The sequence below is a fragment of the Hippopotamus amphibius genome, chromosome 1 (genome assembly GCF_030028045.1).
Source record: "Hippopotamus amphibius kiboko isolate mHipAmp2 chromosome 1, mHipAmp2.hap2, whole genome shotgun sequence".
NCBI classification, from domain to species: Eukaryota; Metazoa; Chordata; class Mammalia; order Artiodactyla; family Hippopotamidae; genus Hippopotamus; species Hippopotamus amphibius.
In genome coordinates, this window is record NC_080186.1 from 20,050,349 (window position 1) to 20,069,343 (window position 18,995).

Below are 18,995 nucleotides of genomic sequence, written 5' to 3' on the forward strand. Positions count from 1 at the left end.
CGCTTCCGGGGGGGGCGGGTCAGCGGAAGTGAGGGCTGTTGAGGTGGGGCGGCCCGCTGTGGTAGGAGGGGCCGTGAGGTGAGTGAGTCCGGAGCTGCAGTCTGAGGTGAGACTAAGTCCGAGTACCGTGCCGGAGCGAGAGCCGGCCGGCGCGCGGCCTGGTGTCGGGCGTTGTGCGGCGCCCGCGGCTGCGGTGCCCACGCCGGCTCTCGCGGGAGCCCGTGTCGTCCGCTTCACTTGGCAGAGGGGAAACTGAGTCCCCGGGCGCAGTTGCTCGCCCGAGTCACCCAGCTGCACCAAAGGCTTCTCGTTTCGGCCGCCTCCCCGCTCCTTCCGGGACGCGGCCCCGGGCCTGTGGGTCCAGGGGCCGCCCGAGCCGCGGCGGGAACTTGGCCGACCTTGGCCCTGTCGAGTCGGGCTGTTGCGGGGGAGGGGAGGCGTGTCCCGGGCAAGGTCCCCGCGGCGGCTCCCCCGGCGCAGCAGCACTGCGCTGAGCGCGGCGGCCTCGGCGGGCACCGGGGTGATGCCACCAGGCCCGGCTCGGGAGGCGCCGCGTGTAGACGCTCGGACAGCAGCCTCGGAAGGGGCAGTGCCGGCGCAGAGGTGGTGGGGAGCAGCCGGCGCGGCCCGCGAGCTGGGGGGAGTCTCCTAGCCAGAGGGTTCAAGGCTAAGTCGGCCTTCTCGTTGGTCCGCTTCTTAATTGAACAAATGTTTGAGTGCCCGCTGTGTGCTGAGCGGGCGCTGGGCTGTGCCTGGGCAGTCCCCGCCCTTCGGACAAACTGCACGGCACACCGTTACCTAGTGACCGCTGCTCCGAAGGAAACGCGGGGCGCGGGTCGGGGAAGGGGAGGCGATGCTTGAGCTGAGCTCCAGGAGTGATTAAGAATGAGCTTGGTGAACGGGGTGCTGGTGTTTCGCGCGGAGGCAATGCTGTGGACAAGGCCATCGTGGGGCTGCAAGGCCAGTGGGGCTGGAGGGCAAGGGGAAGGCAGGTGTGGCTGTGAGGTGTGCAGGGACCCGAGTGGACAGGCCGTGTAGGCTGTGGGGAGTCGGGGACACAGGGCAGAGAAAGATGAGGTTGGGCCTGATTGGGGAGGGCCGGCGGGCTATGCTGAGGTGTCTAGATGTTATCCTCTTGGCTCTAGCAAGCATGGGGGGGTTGAAGCATGGCAGGGGGGTGATTAGCAATGTGTTCTAGAAAGATGCCTCTGGCTCTTGTGCGAGGGTTAGGCCCAACTGAATTTGGAGGTGTGTTCGGAGAGGAAGTGCCTGCAGTGACTAAAGTGAGAAACAGGGAAGCACTGTTGTGTGGAGCTTGTGACAGGCACTGACATTCAGCACTGAGCCTGGCACACAGAAGGACTTCAGTAAAAGTCTTGAACTTTGCTGAGAAGATGGAGCCTGTGCAGGAGGCAGGCGGACCTGAACCAGACTTAGGTGCTTTCTACTGCCATGACCGCTGAGTAACCTTAAACCAGCCCCTTCCTCTCTCCAGCTTCCTCTCCTCCTGTATCATAAAGTGGGTGATACCTCCTCTCCTGGAGATGGAAGAGAGACCCTCCAAGGGAGGCTTCCAGAAAGAGCTGCTTTGGTCAGTCCAGCCCATCCCCTCTTCAGAGGCTGCCCTTGGCTCCCCAGTGACTTCTTCCCCGGGGCATTCCCACCCCTCGTGACTTGAACCCCCCACTCCAGTCTTCCTTTGTGGCCTTACCATACTTTGCTCTTTACATACCTCTTCATGTTCCTTTCCTAGACCTGTGCTGCTGTTGCTGTTTTCCTTCCCTTATTTTACCCTCTAAATTCACCATGGGGCCTTGGGGCAAGGGGACTGAACTCACCTGGCCATCTGCCTAGTGTGCCTTTCTTACGCAGTGATACTCAGCCTCTGTGTTCAAGAATTGTGTGTTCACGTCCTGTCTCTCTTCTAGATTATGAGTTACTTGAGAGCATGGCTGTGTCTTACTCCTTACATAGCCCCTAGAGTGCCCAGCACAGGGCCTGGCACAGAGTGAGTATTGTTAGTGTTTGATGAACAAGGGACTGAATGAGCTCATTGACTGCAGCTGCTCACCACGCAAGGGCAGAAGTGAGGAATCCAGTCAGTAGCAACTCCACCCATCTGTGTCTTGTTTTAACAGTTCATTAAGCACTTTAAAATCCCGTTTCGCCGATTGACCCTTAAGGTAACTTAGAGTGGCAGCTCTTCCAGCCATCTTTCTACAGTTGGAGAAACCAGCATTCAGAAAGGTTAAGTGACTTGCCTAAGGCTACTGAGCCAGTAGATGGCTGAGCCAGGATGAAAGCTTTTGGCTCTTTTCCCCTGTAGCCCAGTAGACTGAGTTTGGCTGCCACTGGCTGGCTGTTCTTTCTCCTGTTGTCTATTTTGCCCCTCCCCCTTGTGGGGGCCCAGCAGTGCTAGGCTGGGTGGCACATGCTGGGCTTTTTACATCTCCTCAGGAATGAATGTTGGGCTTGGATGGTACCTACACTCTGGCTTTCCTGTGAACTTTTTTTAACTACCAAAGGGTTCTGTTTACATCTTTAGAAGTTTGCTTGTTGTTTTATCAACTTTAAAAAAGTTTTTTATTGAAGTATAGTTGATTTACAATGTCATGTTAGTTTCAGGTGTACAGCACAGTGATTCAGTTATACATATATATTCTTTAGTAGAAGTTTTGCCTCAGGAAACCTAAGGGCTCAGGAAGGTTCCCAGGGTTGGCCAAGCTTATATAGCGAGTCTGGAACAGAACCTTTAAGGGTCTGGATTTGTTGAAGCCATTGTTGGGTGAGTGCAGCCTCTTGGGCTGGTTTCCTCCCCATGTGAAACGTCAGAGAAGCCTCGACATTAATTATGGCTCTGCGGGGCCTGGTTTTGTGGGGCTTGTGTGGTGGCCACTGAGTCTCCTGTGGGGGCTGTTTCACAGGAAGAGAAGTCTGGTGTTCCTTAAGATGGCCTGATATGAAGGCGTCACGCCTCCTGACTCCCCAAGCCTCCAGAGCTGCCCTGTGGCTGCCTTGTCCTTCAAGTGCAGGAGCCAGTTGAAATGTCAGGAATGGAAGCCAATGTGGTAAGGGGCATTCCCAGGGCAAGGGTGTGGTGGGGAAGGTTAAGCACAGATCTGCTTAAGTTCTGAGATTCTCAGGTTAATTCTTCCCCCACCCAGGCCTGGAATTGAAGGGTCATCCCTTCTGTCCGCTCCCCCCAAGGCAGAACCAAGTATGATCTCGGGGCAGTTAAGGAGTCAGTGTGTTTCCATCATTCTGTGCAGAGGGAAGGGAGGGCAGCCTGGCTGACCCCTACACCCAGCGAATCCCTCACCCTTTCACTGGACCCTCCCAGCATTGACTGTGCCTCTGCAGCAGCAGGTGTCCCCTTAGGTGGCTGGCCAGGGTAAAGGCTGGCTCCTGCTAAAGGGCACAGGGGGAGAGGATGGGGACAGTAGTTGGATTTTCTCTGAGGTTGTGGCTGTCCCTGTCTCTCTCTGCTCTAGACCATCCCAATCTGGCAAAACAAGCCGTATGGGGCTGCTCGAAGTGTAGTGAGAAGAATCGGGACCAACCTGCCCCTGAAGCCATGTCCCCGGGCATCCTTTGAGGTAAGTGAGCTGGAAGGGCAGGGAGAGTAGAGGCTCAGAGTGCACGGGAGGGTGGTGCGGCTTCTGTGCCCCAAACTCCTTTGTGTTGCCAAGGCAGGTTGCTTTCCTGGTCACTTCTTCTGGCTACCCATATTCAGTGTTTCCCTGAGGCCATTACCCCTCGTCTTGCTTCTTTCTGGCCAAGTCTAGCCATTCCTTTACTGGGCTATTTCAGTTTCACCTCTATGCCTAGGGGGCCTTTAACACCCGCTCTGTGCCACTCTGCAGCACAGATTCTTGTCTGGCCCTGGTGAATAAGACCCCATTGTACAGTGGAAAGCTAAGTAGCATTTATTAGTCCCAGCTGCTTCCTTCTAAGAACTAATGGTTAAGCATTAGCTCCAGGCTAGATGCTTAAGGTGTGTGCGTTTGGGGAGCTGGGACACAAAAGAAATACTTCAGCTTTCTGCCTACACAAAGGAGACAGAAATATATGCCTGAAAAGATGTGGGCCCAGGGCGAAACAAAAATGAAGGAGCTGAATTTGTATATCAGATGCTGAGCTGCAAAGTCTGTGTAGGAGCTTGATCTGGAGTCTGAATTGGTGTCAGGGTTGGGTTTGGGGGGTGGGGGTGTGGTGGTGTTGTCCCTTGACCCAGACTGCCAATTAATGCCTAGGGCAGGATGTGGCCCTAGCTGCCTCCAGCATCAGGAACAAAGGGAAGGACATCTAGGGAATGTGAGTCTGTCAGAGTTGCCCCCACACTTGGCAATGGTCTCTCCAGTCCTTTGGCTAGATGCTGCTGGGCAAAGATGATTAAGGGCACAGGCTCCCACAGAGCAGTAGTATGAGTAATACTAGCTAACATTTATTGAGCCCATACTACATGACAGGCTCTGTGCTAAGTACTTTGGATATGTTAACTCATTTAATTGCTAATAGCAGAGGAGCACGCTGGCTAATCAAGGAAAGCAGATGGAGGCTCCCCCGAAATGGCCCATCTTAGCATGAGCTCCTGGGTCAGTGGAAGACCTCCTCTGCAGCCTTGGAGTATCACTTCATTCCTGTGAGACCCAGGTTCCCTATCAAAGAGCCAGAGCTGTCAACTCCTGATCTACCTACCAAACAGTCTGTAGCAGAAGCATCTGAATTTAACCCATGTATAGGTGGATTTTTGAGAAATTATCTCTGGATTTGTTGTAAAATGATTACTTTAAATATTTTAAAGGAATCTTTCAGATTTATTACTTTTTAATTTACCCATATAAAAACATTAAATTATGAAAAGTAAAAAAGGAGAAAGGGAAACAAATTACCTATAATCACAGTCATGACACGGTTAATGTTTTGGTGTAGTTCTTTTCCATCTTTTTCTAAACGCATGGTTTTTTCTTTGTTGTAAATCAGAAGTACATAATTGAACCTTACTAATTTTTCACTTAACATGGTGCCACTCTCTCTGTTCCCTAGTTCATTTGGGTGAAGGAGCTATTTTAAGGAGTTACCTTATGATTCCTTTTGTATAATTAATCATTTTTTATTTAAATCTAAATAGATTATCAAGTTTGCTTATAACAGTGTTGCTGTAACATGTAGATCCCAGTTAGCTACAAAGGTGTTGTAAAGAGCCTGCCAGGAGAAATTTCCTGTTGATATAACAGATTGTCCATGTCCTTTTACCTGTATTCTCACAACCAGAAGGCAAGACACTCTTAGACAGTGGGCATCTCTGTTAAAAAGTAACTTTGGCCAGTCCCACTGAAGGCCCTTTTGCTCTAGCCAGGGCTCAGCAGAGGGCCAGATAGTAAATATTTTAGGCTCTGGGCCATATCGGTCTCCATTACAACTACTTACTTCTGCAGTTACAGCTTAAAAGATAATACCACAGATAATACTTAAACAAATGGGTGTGACTGTTTTTCCAGTAAACCATTACATATAAAAATAGGTCCCATCCCTGCTCTAGGCCACCATGTTTTGCTTGGAGGATACAACAGGCTCATGACTGGTCTCTGGACCTTCCCATCCATGCTCTACACGGTAGCCAGAGTAATCTTTTAAAACCTCAAATCTGATCCTTACTTACTTAAAACCTTCCGGTGGCTCATTATTGATCTTAGAATCAAAGCTCATAATTCATTTTCCTGTTTCTCCCAACTCACCCCCCAATCCTGTTCCAGCAAGGCTGAATTATTTGTAATTTCACAGACTTGCTTCTGGCCTCTTATTCAAGCTGTTTCCAACTGGGACCTCCTCTAGGAAGTCTTCCCTACACCCAGTGCTTGATTAGGTGTTCCTCCTTTGTATTTTGCCTAGTCTCCAGTTGTCTCATCTCAATGGCAGTAAATGTTGATGAATTTTCCTTCCCCACAGACGCTGCCCAACATCTCTGACCTGTGTCTGAGGGATGTGCCCCCAGTCCCTACTCTGGCTGACATTGCCTGGATTGCTGCAGATGAAGAGGAGACTTATGCCCGAGTCAGGTAGCTGAGGCAATAGCCTGCCAGCTGGGGAATGGAAAGGTTCTTCCCAGATGAGGTGGTAGGCAGCAGGAAGAGTAAGAGGTGGAGGGCAACAGGAATGAGAGCTGTGGGCTCAGAGTGGGAACAGAACTTGGCTGTGTTACTCTTGTAGGAGAGGATGAAGGAATTTTGGAAGCAGTGCAGTGACCCGCTGTCTCTGACACACTTGCCTTTCCCTGGTCCAGGAGCGATACACGCCCCCTGAGGCACACCTGGAAGCCCAGCCCTCTGATTGTCATTCAGCGCAATGCCTCAGTGCCCAACCTGCGTGGGTCGGAGGAGAGGCTCCTGGCCTTGAAGAAGCCAGCCCTGCCGGCCCTCAGCCGCACCACAGAGCTGCAGGATGAGCTGAGCCACCTGCGCAGCCAGATTGCTAAAATAGTGGCAGCTGATGCAGGTAAGAGCCTCTGAGCCAGGATCAGGATATAGCAAGCTGTTCCTTTTTGCTTAGTTTTTGGACAGGATAGGGATAAGGATGGTCCTTGGTTCGGGGGAACTCAGGCCTAGGGCTCTGGGGTTGCTGTGAGGCCCGCTAGCCTGTGTAATCTTTGGATGGTTTCTGTCAGCCATTTTGGGCTGACTGGTTTGGTTAGGAACAAAATCTTCGCTTAACCTGTGGCCCCAGGCAGATTCCCTCCCTTGGCCACAAAAACCAACACTCTCTTCCAAGTGTCTTTAAGATCATGTCTTCCATGAGCACTCAGTGGCTTTCCTTTTCAATATGAGAAATAAGCATTCCTTACCAAATAAGAGACATCACCCTTTGTAAGCACCTGTCTTCCCCTTCCTTGCCCTTTCTAGCAGAGACCACCTCTGCATCCCTCCAACTTTCTGTCTGTGGTTAAGGCAGAACCACTGGAAATGGATGGGATGACCAGAGGCAGGAAATACCAACAGGTGGATCTCTCCCAAGATGCTCGGTGTTTAACCCTCATATTCCCCACATTCTCACTTTTGTGCTTCTCACTGACTCAAAGTCATAGCTCTCAAACCTTGTCAGTTGGGTAGACACGTGAAAATCATGGTGTTCTCTTTGAAACCTTCGTGTATTTAATTCCCTTATATGGCAGTTTTATAGAGGAAATGGACTTGAATTTTCCATTTACATTTGTTGGCTACTTTTTTCTCATCCAAGAGACAATATGAACTAGTTTAGGAAAAACTAGAGAATGTTCCCTAGAAACTTAGAAATAGAGGAAATTCTCTCCATTAAAATTTGGGAACTAGGAGCACCATCACCGTTCTGGTTTTTTGCTGCAGAACAATTCTTTCAGTCACAGATAGCTGGATTCAGAGGAGCACAGTCAGGAGCACTGGCCTAGTTAGAGAAAAGGACAAATTCAGGCCTTGGTTCTGCACTGTTGCTTCAGTCTAAAGAGTGCTGTCACTCTGTAGCCCACTGTAGAATGGAAGCTTTTAGGAGGCAAGGCCTTTATGGGGTGGGTTTTTCTGCTCTCCTGAAACACTGGAAGAACCCAGTGCTGCTACATCTTCTTGAGATCCTGAGAGGTGAGGGTAGTGGACGCACCCAGGATGTCATGGTGTCAGATCAGGAAATGAATGTTTGGTAGGCAGTGCTTGTGGGGAGATGTAACTGCGGTATTTTAGCCCCAATGTCCATCCATGCCTATTGTTTTCTCTTTCAGCTTCGGCTTCATTAACGCCAGATTTCTTATCTCCAGGAAGTTCAAATGTGTCTTCTCCCTTACCTTGTTTTGGATCCTCATTCCACTCTACAACTTCCTTTGTCATTAGTGACATCACCGAGGAGACCGAGGTAGAGGTCCCTGAGCTTCCATCAGTCCCCCTGCTTTGTTCTGCCAGCCCTGAATGTTGCAAACCAGATCACAAAGCTACCTGCAGTTCGTCTGAAGAGGATGACTGCGTCTCTCTGTCCAAGGCCAGCAGCTTTGCAGATATGATGGGTATCCTGAAGGACTTCCACCGGGTGAAGCAGAGCCAAGACCTGTAAGTATATGATGAGGAGCTATGATGATCTGTTTACTGTTTAAGTTGCCTGTGGCCAGTTATCTAATAGAAAGTACTTACATAGTAAGTCCTCAATAGTAGTCATGTGTTATTTCATTCACAAAGCTTGCTGCCTGCATGCTAGTGCCTGGGGCCGCAGTTTAAGGAAAGAGCAACACTACATTTGGTTGGGGTGATCTAACTCAACCAAATGTTATTAGACTAATAGGGATTTTACAAGAAGGCTCATCTAATCCAGCTTCTGTCCCCCAGAGGGACTTCACCACTTCAGTTCTCATACTGCTGGTGACAGGTATCATGCCCCACCCTTCAAAATATAGTTGCATAATAGTTATTTTAGTATCTCAAAAAAGTAGACTTATTTGGTGAAAGGAGCATTTCCTATAAACACAGTGGTCCATTTTCAAACCAACCCTGCAAATACAGAGATTTACGAACAAGGCTTTTGAGACTCCTAGGTAGTTCCTAAACCTGGCTGCCTATCAGAATTGCTCAGATGTGTTAAAAATACACCTTAAACTTACCAAAGCAGAACCCCCAAGGAGTAGAGCTCTAGGTGTTTCTGATGTGAGTGTGAGGAAATTTGGGAAATACCTACCATGAGAAACTCATCTAGCAGAGAAGCCCTAGAGCTCCAGCCTGAGGGAGTCAGCACCCTGCAGTGTTTCTCTACTGCACAGGACATACTAGCTTATTCAAATGTAGGTTCCTGGGCACTGAAATATTTGACATCCAGACCTCAAAGTCCAGAGGTCAGGTGTGCAGCTGTATTTGTTAATGCAGTTAACAAGCTTTCTTGGAAGCTGGGAAGGTGAGGGCTATCTCCTGAGCTGACGAAGTTCCTCTTAAAGGAACAGTGACTCACGCTGCACGAGGATCCTTTTGTGTTTTCTGGCCCCATTTTCTTCTGAAAATTAGACAAAGTTCCTGGTAGTTGATTCTGTAGGAAAGTCACTTTTACCTTCCTTCTCTGGCCATAGGGAGCCGCAGTTCTTTGGTCTCCTGCATTCCCAAATTCAGCTGCTGCTGCTGCTTTGGGGCCACACTGAGCCTTTTCCTTCTGGTCAACGTTTTATAGATTTGACTCTCCAACTTTCTTATACCTGTCTCTTGTACCATATTAGATCTATGACCCTCTACTGCCAAGCTCTTCCTCTCACTTGTGTCCTGGGATCTTTCCTCCTTTGTTGATAGAAGGAACTGGGTTGATGACTAAGAATGGGAAAGTAGCCCCAACATCAAGTTTCGGAAATGTGACAGACTGAAGGCAGTTCCTCTTGTTTTTGTTTTCAAGGTTTGGCACTTATATCTAGCATAATAACCAATAAAATGCCTTCATGATATGTATGTAAGTTCACTAGAATTTCAAGTAACTATTTTCCAGGAAAATACCTGATGTTATCAGGTAATTTGAACCTACCCTAATCTGGAATTGATTTTGTTCCCACGAGTCCCTTATGATGTGAAAATTTTACTGTAAATTCTGGATCGCTTATTAAAAAAAACCTCTCAGTTCCTCTGACGGGGAGATGAGGTAATAGTAGATCCTCAGCACATCTTTTCCCCAGAACTAATAAATGTCAGAAAAGCCAAGTCATCAGTCACTTCCCCTGCTGACCTGGGAAAATGCTACTCAGAAAAGATAGGGACAGAAAGTGGAAGCAGAAACTTAGCCACCACAGGCCAATACCAACAGGTCTGCCCACATTTTATAGCCATTTCAGGAAATAGTAAAGCTGTGTCTAGTTAAGAGATGAGATCTGCAACCAGCGAACTTGGTTTCGAACTCCAGATTCACCACTGATGACTCTGGGCAAATTCATAACCTTGCTGTGCTTCAGTTTCCTCATCTGTAAAAGAGGATTGTAGTAGCTCCTACAGAGTGTTGTGAGGATTAAATGAGATTGTACTCCAACACACAAAACACTGTCCAGGACAGAGTACATACTCAATAAATATAACCTATTATTGTATCTCTAGGAACCGGAGTTTATTGAAGGAGGAAGACCCTGCCGTCCTTATCTCTGAGGTCCTAAGGAGGAAGTTTGCTCTGAAGGAAGAAGATATCAGTAGAAAAGGAAACTGATAGCACTCTGCTCTGCAAACTCAGTCTCACGCTCCTGGAATTCCTTCAATAGCTGCCTTCCTCACTGCAGATGTTTCTGCCTCTCAATAGAAATCTTCTGCAACAGTCTTGCCGAAAGCTAGAGCTTGGACTAAGAGAAGAGCTACATTATATGTTTTCCATATTTTGAACCTTAGCAGAAGCTAAGGCCTGTTTTGAGCTGAGACACATTACAGGTAATTGTGTAGGTTGGAATGTCCCACTTTAAAGGTTGAGATAGAAGTTTCTGGTGTTTCCTTGCCCCTGTGTGAAAATAGGTTCTAAATGAATGACTTCACTGCACTAGACCCCATAACTGGTCTCACCAGACACTTTGTGGCCAGCTGTCACTTACTCTCTGCTGCTTCCTTGCAGCAAAGCAGGGCTGAGGGGAGGGGGCTATGTTTATGTACACGTTCACAGGGCAGGGAAGATCTTATGCTGCTCCATCATGAACTGACACCAGTGCCCAGCAATCACTCTGTCCCCCTTCCCTGTCCAGCACCTACATGTAGAGGTCAGGCCACTGGACCAACTGACACTTGGGCTGCTGGGAGGCCTGGGCTGTTTTTTTCTTAAATATATTTTGTAATACTGTACAACCAAATCTACCCTCCAATGCCCTGGGGCCTCATTGGTTCCACTGATTGAAAGCTCTTTCTCTTCCATGGACTTTAGTTTAAGCCCAGTAGGAAAGAGAAATGGAGAGAGGAAAGAGAGTAACATCCTTCTTCCAGGCCCTTGTCTGCTCCTTTGCATTGGGCCAAGGTTTACACCTACCACACCATGCATGACTCAGATGCCCTCAGGTCCCTTTCTCTACAAGTATGTATCCTGTGTGTGTTTGGGTTGAAGCACTACCTGACATTAAAGGAAGGATTTGGAGAGAGATTGCATTTGCTGTGTCCATCTCTGAGTTGTAATCACCCAGCATCCCCACAGGTATAGAATTCCTATTAATTTTAAAGTATGTGAACTTTTGTAGACAGGTCCCTGGCTTCCCCTTTCTTTTATAAGGTCCTGCCTTTAGAAGAGAAAGCTTCCCTAGGGAGCTTCTTGTCCCTTTCTTTAGAGATTTTGCCCTAACCTCTTAAAGCTGGTCCATCTTATAACTTTCAAGCTTGCCCCCTAGAGACTTATTTTTAAGCCTCTTAGGTACAGTACCACACCTGCAGCATGGGAAACTGCCACCTAGTGGATGATGTCCTGAGTAGAACACAAATTAGACTTGTGTTCACATCAGACCCATGGCAATGACAGAGCATATGCTATTAAAGAGTTGCTTTTTCAAAAATAAAATTGGTAATGTTTTAATTACCATCGGAGCCAGGTTTGTAAACAGTCATTTATTCGGATTCATAGTTTTACAAAGAGAGTTCTCTCCCACCTTGTAGTAAAAGAATGATATAATCACATTTAGACTGCTATATAGGACAGCCTTTTTTAAGGGAGATATTTAAACATATAGTATATAACTTTAAAATGCTGTAAAGTTACCACAAAAATAAAATAACAAAACTAGTCATTCTACCTCTCTCTCTATCCTCCCTGTCCCTGTACACCTGGGTGTGGGAGATTTGCCTTATCACTCAAAAAAGTGTCAAGAATAATGGTCACAAGCTTATTTAGGTTGTGTGGGTAAGATTACAGCCAGAGAGTAAAAAAGCACACGTCCATAAGAAGCAATATCCCAGGTAGGCACCTGAAAGAGCGAAGAAGGGACTCTGTGCAGGCTGAGTAGTAGGCTCTTGAGTGGAGGGATGAGTACCTGCCCTACCTCCTCAGTGCTCACCATAGACTCGTGCAGGGAATTTACCAGCCACTTCCTCCTCAGGGAAAGGCATGATGCCAATCATACCGTCTCAACAAGCGACACCACCTGCTTTATTTGCACAAAGAAATGCTCAATAACGCCATCATCCCATGCCTCCCTCCCACCCAAGATCATTCTCCTGAACGACCTTTCTAAGGCAAAGACCTTACATCCCCTACTCAAACATACTCACCCCCTGAAGATTCTTATCTGTCATTTCAAGGTACTTTTAGAACCAAACCCTCACAAGACATTTAGACTTGGTGCCTGATAACTTGATTACCTTCAGAGTCCTGGGTAAAGAGCAAATCAGGCTGCAGATTTAACTGAGTGGTCCTATCCTGGCACTGAGCCCAAGGGCTATTAGGAAACTGTCCTAAGCCCTGATTCCAGTCATTGGTTACATCTCGGAAAGGAGCTCGAGAGTTGTGGGCAATGACCCGCTGGCCCTGAGAATCCTCAGTAAAAAGCTGACTCCAAGAGTCTTTGTCATTCTTTCCACTGTCCCAAGAAAACACAGGAATAGGATAAGGGCTTTGTTTCACTGCTTCTGTGTTTGCTCCACTCCAGGAATCCTTGTATGTTTGAAGGACGGCAGGGGCCTGCCTGTTTCTTTTGGCAGACACATTTTCCAAGTTAGTCTTATCCAAGAGCTGATGGCCCTTGTGCCCAGGTGTTTTACTGTGTCTCTCCACACTGTGATGGTTCTTTTTCTTAGATCCATGAAGCCATTCCCTTTTCCAGGAAGCATCCTCTTCCTCCTTTTGGTCCAGCAAGCAAGAACTCTCTAGGTCTTGGGTGAAGGAACAGCCCAATGAGGCTTTACTCTCTCCAGCACAGACAAAGGTATCAGGCTGGAACAAAGACTGCACCGTCACACATGGGGTTCCTATTCCATGGTGGCAAGAAGCCTGGAGGGACTGAGGAGAAAGTCTAGCTTCCTGGATGTCTGCAGGGGTTGAAGTGGCTAAAGGGAATGCCATGCAATCATCCCCCAAGCCCTGGATCAGATGGTCTAGCTGGGTTGCATCTTCCTTAGACTCTTTGTTGGTCTGACTTTGTATATGAGATGAAACACTCCTCTGGTCACCACCATTTGTCTTTCCTAATAAAATAGATGAACAAATATTATTCTCCAGGAAAACTCCACCAGAGTAGCATTTAGGTGGCTTTTTCTCAAATCAGTATCAGCTACCATAACTACAGGGGTCGTAAGACTCTTCACAGATCTTTGTAGCTGATCTTCCTGCTTTCAATCTCTATTCTTTCCCGAATGATCTAAAACACAGCTCTTATATTCCCCAACTCAAATATATGGATGCTTCCCGTGACCTACCTAATAAAACATGTTATACAATCAGACCACAGCCTGATTTTCCAGTTGAGTTTTCACATGTTATGTGGGGTTTGTTTAACACAGGGCACGTCGGTTTGCCTTTTGTTTTTTATTTAACAGTTTCTGCTAAGTAGTGATCCTGGCCAAATATTACTCCTGGATATCATCCTTTGAGAACCATGTTCAATATACACCATTTTTGTAAAGTCTCAAAGATCACATTAACCAGCCAACTCTGAGAAACCTGGTGACAGAAAAAATGTAGGTCTCCTGCTCCCCAAATATTTCATGGGAAAAAGAGTAAAGACAATTACCTGCTAAGTCAATCAGTAGAAAGGACAATTAAAAAAAACTCTTAGTGTGCAGCCTGTCCATTTTATCAGGTATGGAATGGATCCTGCCTGCCTTAAGGATAAAGGACATGGAATTCCTACCCCCCACCCCCGATTATGCCACAATCTAATCACAAACAAAGTTGAGTGACTGCTTTCTTCTTTCCTTCTCCAAGAAATATACTACAGAAATTGTTTTGTAAGAGTTCTCAACTTTGCCTAAGATTTCAATACAGACTAGATAGAATACACCAGAATTTTCAAATGGAAAGTGGTTCTGAGAAAAATCTGCCCTTGTTACTTAAAGCAAAAGAGTGCTTAAGTTTTCATTTGTGGTAGGGAGAAGGCATTTTGAAGGTTTATGCAAAGCAGTCCTGGGAACAGCACCAAGAGTTAGCGCTCTCTTCCCAGTACCCTTCAACTGGCAAGAACCCTGCTCTGTAAGCTGCAGCCTGCTCTGAGGCAGCTGGTCTCCTGAAGAGGAACATGCAAACAAAGAATTGCCAAAGGATGATGAGACACAAGCCAACTTTATGCCAAGCTTTCTAAGAAAAAAGCACTTTTGAACTTTGATTAATGTGAGAAGCTTCATATAGACATATTAGTTATCAATTAATCTTATACAGACTACTAACTGTGGCCAATCCAAGATATAAATCTTACTAATGGCACGTCACCTCCCCTCTGTACCCCCAACTCCCAAGTATACCTTTCCTCTGCTCTGTTAGGGAACACCAATATTTAATATTAGACGGAGACAAACAGAATCAGAAAAGTATGTTCGTAAAAGCATGTATATATTGCTTTCCAAAAGACAATGCTTTCTTATGTTTTATAACCTCTTCTAACCGGTCAGCTAAGTTTAACACAATGCACTACTGACACCACTTCTCATAAATGTTTCAGCATGGGAAAACGAATGCACTCCCTTTTGCTCCCTGGCTGCTTCCAGTCCAGTCACCATACCTGGCTGCAAGGTGAAGAAGGAAACAATGCTGGTCTGCCGAGTGCCTGCAGGTGGACGACTTCTTTGAGTGAAAGAAATCTTAGCCTTTCTCTCTCCGGGAAAGAGTGTTAGCATTTTGGTGCTTGACTTGATTAAATGTGTCTGAGAAGGGGGAGAAAAAGAATAATAGAACCTATTAGTATCAAAACAGCTGCCAGACAGAAAAGATTCAATAAACACCAGTTACCCTCTTGGAACCACACTGGACATCTTGGACTCCACTCATATCCTCTTCTCTAGTATTTGCTGTACATCATCATCTACCATTTTCTGCCATACTGAAGTTTGTTTTTCCTCAAGAATCATGTATTCCAACCATAGCCCATTCTTTCTGCTTCCCCATGGAATCAGGCAGGCTGACTAAACAAACAGGATTTGTTGAAGGGATTCCATGGATGATGTTCTCTCCTTTATATTTAAACATAATTAATGATTCTACATCAACAGCAGTTGATACATTTTCAATAGTTTTCAAATAGTCACACAGTGGTTAACAGCATAACTCCCGAGTCACACAGCTTCTGTTCAAATCAATACCAATTCTGCCACTGCCAATTATTAGCTGCATGACCCTCTAGCAGTTGTCTGATCTCTGTCTCATTCTCATGTGTGAATACATGAGAATATATTCTCATGTACAATAACAGTACCAAGCCCATAGGGCAGTTATGAGGATTTGGTGAGTTAATTCACATAAAACGCTCACACGGTCTGGCACGTAGATAGCATTTAATAACAGGTGGCTATTATTAAGAGAAGGAGCAATGAAACAGCACCAGTCCTACTACACTTTCATCTCAGGCCTCTCTATACTTTAGAGTATGAATTGGAAGATGGGCCAGAGAGGTTTGGGATGTGTCAGCTTTTGTACCTCATCCTTATTTCATGTGATTTGGTTTTGTTTGCATTTGCTTGTTATGGAATGCCTGAGAAGTAGGGAGAAGAGGTCTGATTATATTCAATTCAATTTGGCTATGAAACCCACAGAAGAAATGAGATTTGCCAATATCCATGTACCAAGTTGGAAGTAGGCCTGAAATTTGAACCCAAATTATTAATTCTAGCCCAAAATTGACTTCATTTCATTTTTTTTATTGGAATATAATTGCTTTACACTCTTGAACCAGTTTCTGAGGTACACCAAGGTCAATCATCTGTATTTATACATATATCCCCATATTCCCTCCCTCCCTCAACTCCCCCCCACCCTCCCCGTCCCGGCCCTCTAAGGCATCGACTTCATTTCATTTTTACATTTGGAAACTAAAATGTACTTTAAGTGGTTAAAAGATGGAAGAAATCCTGGACGTAAAAGTCATATTTTGACTTGTAGTACGGGTATGGAACATTCCCTTCCACCATATAAAACTAGAAAACTGGATAAGATACATGAAACAACTGATTTTAGACAATGGATAACAGGCAGTGCAGGACTGTGATCCCTGAGAGCAGGAAAATAAACGAGGTGAACCCTGGGATTATCCTAGCTTTCTGCTTGAAAGCACTTGTCAGACTGCAACGTGTAGAGAGAGCACCCCGGCAGAGCACTGCAGTCTTGATGAACTGAGTAGACTGACACTGGAATTTGGGTAAGATGAGGTGGCTGGGATTTGCAGTGTAGAGAAATACATTCAGAAATCTACACAGAGATCCTCAGTCCATTACTGAATACTAACCTACACGTGTGTTAAGCGAAACACCATGAGGCCAAGGAAATGCCAGCAACTGCAGGATGAACAATTCCCAGAGCTCACACAGGGCTGAGAAAGTTCCCACTAGCCAAAGTAGAAAGACCTTTTTAACACCAGTGGCATTCAGCAGAATTAGCAGAAGGATCACCCCTTAGCAGTAGAGCTAAACTAGCCACAGAACAAAAACTATTTCAAATCTGTCCTAACAAAGGTTAAAAGCAAACTGATTAGCAAGTAACTACCTGCCAAAACAAATTTCAATGTTCTTTAAAGATAACAAAATCCAAATACCCAGCAATATAGCACTCATGGCCTAGCACGCAACAAAAATTTGCTAGATATGTGAAACATTAGGAAAACAATCCATAATGGGGGGTGGGGGAGTGGGGAATCCATTAATGGAAACAGACTCAGAAATATCAGGGATGATGGAATTAGCAGACAAACTTTAAAATAAATATGCTCAAGGATTTAAAGGAAAATGTGAAAATAATGAGAAATATAAGATATGGAAAAGTCACTAGATGGGCTTAACAACAGATTAGAGACTATAGGAAAAAAATTAAAATGGACCTGAAGTCATAGGAATACAAATTATCCAAAATGAAGCAGAGAGAGAAACAAACTGAAAAGAATAAACAAATTCTTAATGGTCTGTGGGTTATCAAGCACATATAAAGAGAATTCCAAAAAACAAGGTGAAAGAGGGCAGAAAATACACTTAACAAATAACGGCCCAAATTTTCACAAATTTGATGAAAACTACAAACAACTGAAAAAAAAAAAAAGGAAAAAGAAAACTACAGGGCTTCCCTGGTAGTGCAGTGGTTAAGAATCTGCCTGCCAGGGACTTCCTAGGTGGCGCAGTGGTAAAGAATCCGCCTGCCAATGCAGGGGACACGGGTTCGAGCCCTGCCCTGGGAAGATTCCACATGCCACGGAGCAACTAAGCCCGTGCGCCACAAAAAAAAAAAAAAAAAAAAAAAAAGAATCTGCCTGCCAGTGCAAGGGACATGGGTTCAAGTCCTGATCTGGGAAGATCCCACATGTCACAGAACAACTAAGCCCATGCGCCACAACTACTGAGCCTGTGCTCTAGAGCCTGTGAGCCACAACTACTGAGTCCACATGCCACAACTACTGAAGCCCATGTGCCTAGAGCCCGTGCTCCACAACAAAAGATGCCACCGCACTGAGAAGCCTAAGCACCACAATGATGAGTAGCCCCCACTCACAACTACAAAAAGAAAGCCTGCACACAGCAAAAAAAGACCCAACATAGCCAATAAAGTAAATAAATTTATTTATTAAAAAAAAAAAAAAAAGAAATGAGGACAGTGTAACGCATTATTGACCAGAGACGTATTAATACATCTTTTGCTACCCAAACGTTATTGACTAGGAACATTTCAATATTCATTTACATAACAAATATCTGGCCACAGGCATTAGTTTCTGCAAAAATCCCCGGTCAATAATGAGTTGAGAGACCTCTGGAACAACAACAAGCACACTAATATTCGCATAATAGGGGGTCCCAGAAGAAGAGAAAGGGGCAGAGAACATATTTGAAGATATAACAGCTGAAAAGTTCACTAACTTGGGAAAGGAAAAAGACACCTAAGTCCAGGAAGCACAGAGAGTCCCAAACAGGATCAATCTAAAGAGGACCACACCAAGACACATTGTAACTAAAATGGAAAAATTAAAGGCAGAATATTAAAAGCAGCAAGGGGAAAGCAACAAGTTACATACAAGGAAACTCCCATAAGGATATCTGCTGACTTTTCAGAAGAAACTCTACAGGCCAGAAGGGAGTGGCACAATATCATTTAAAGTGATGAAAGGGAAAAACCTACAAAAAAAACACTCCACCTGGCAAGTCACTCACTGAGATTTGATGGTGAGATCAAAAGTTTTAATGCAAGCAAAAGCTGAGCGTTAAGCACCACCAAACTAGCTTTATAAAGGAAAGCTTCTAAGCAAAAAAGAAAAGGCCACAACATGAAACATGAAAATTATGAAAGGGAAAAGCTCATTGATAAAGGCAAATATACAGTAAAGGTAGTAAGTCATCCACACACAAAGCTATTAGTAGGGAAATTAAAAGACAAAAGTAGTAAAATCATCTATATTCACAATAAAGAGTTAAGGGAGGCACAAAACAAACAGAAAAAGATTGACAAAATCCAACATCCATTTATGATAAAACTCTCCATAAAATGTGTATAGAGGGAACATACTTCAATATAATAAAGGCCATATATGATAAGTCCACAACCAACACCATACTCAATGCTGAAAAGCTGAAAGCATTTCCTCTAAGATCAGGAACAAGACAAGGATGCCCACTCTCGCCACTTTTATTCAACACAGTACTGGAAGTCCTAGCCACGGCAATCAGATAAGAAAAAGAAATAAAAGGGATCCAAACTGGAAAGGAAGAAGCAAAACTGTCACTGTTCATAGATGTCACGAAACTATACATAGAAAATCCTAAAATTGCCAACAAAAAATAGAAGAGCTCATCAATGAATTGGGTAAAATTGTAGGATAGAAAATTAATAAACAGAAATCTGTTGCATTTCTATACACTGACAATGAACAATCAGAAAGAGAAATTAAG

At 45.4% G+C, this 18,995-nt stretch overlaps 2 protein-coding genes across 4 annotated transcripts in view; one reads left to right on the forward strand and one right to left on the reverse strand.

Annotated features, from left to right (window-relative positions):
- MTFR1L (mitochondrial fission regulator 1 like) lies at nt 1–11,430 on the forward strand. 3 transcript variants are annotated; one of them, XM_057700734.1, is made up of 7 exons: nt 1–106; nt 2,925–3,068; nt 3,492–3,596; nt 5,950–6,059; nt 6,284–6,495; nt 7,745–8,066; nt 10,068–11,430. In XM_057700734.1, the coding sequence occupies exons 2-7, from the start codon at nt 3,045–3,047 to the stop codon at nt 10,171–10,173; spliced, it is 879 nt and encodes a 292-aa protein (XP_057556717.1). In that variant the 5' UTR covers nt 1–106; nt 2,925–3,044; the 3' UTR covers nt 10,174–11,430. The 3 variants fall into 3 exon arrangements, with proteins under 3 accessions (XP_057556717.1, XP_057556736.1, XP_057556727.1); XM_057700753.1 differs by having other exon boundaries at nt 7,781–8,066; XM_057700744.1 differs by having other exon boundaries at nt 25–78.
- The window catches only part of AUNIP (aurora kinase A and ninein interacting protein), a 21,117-nt gene continuing 12,338 nt past the window's right edge, over nt 10,217–18,995 (reverse strand). The window contains 5 exon segments of the mRNA XM_057700764.1: nt 10,217–10,257; nt 10,260–10,289; nt 10,292–10,303; nt 12,288–13,109; nt 14,639–14,780. Coding sequence (XP_057556747.1) covers nt 10,235–10,257; nt 10,260–10,289; nt 10,292–10,303; nt 12,288–13,109; nt 14,639–14,780 — 1,029 coding nt within the window. The 3' untranslated portion in view covers nt 10,217–10,234.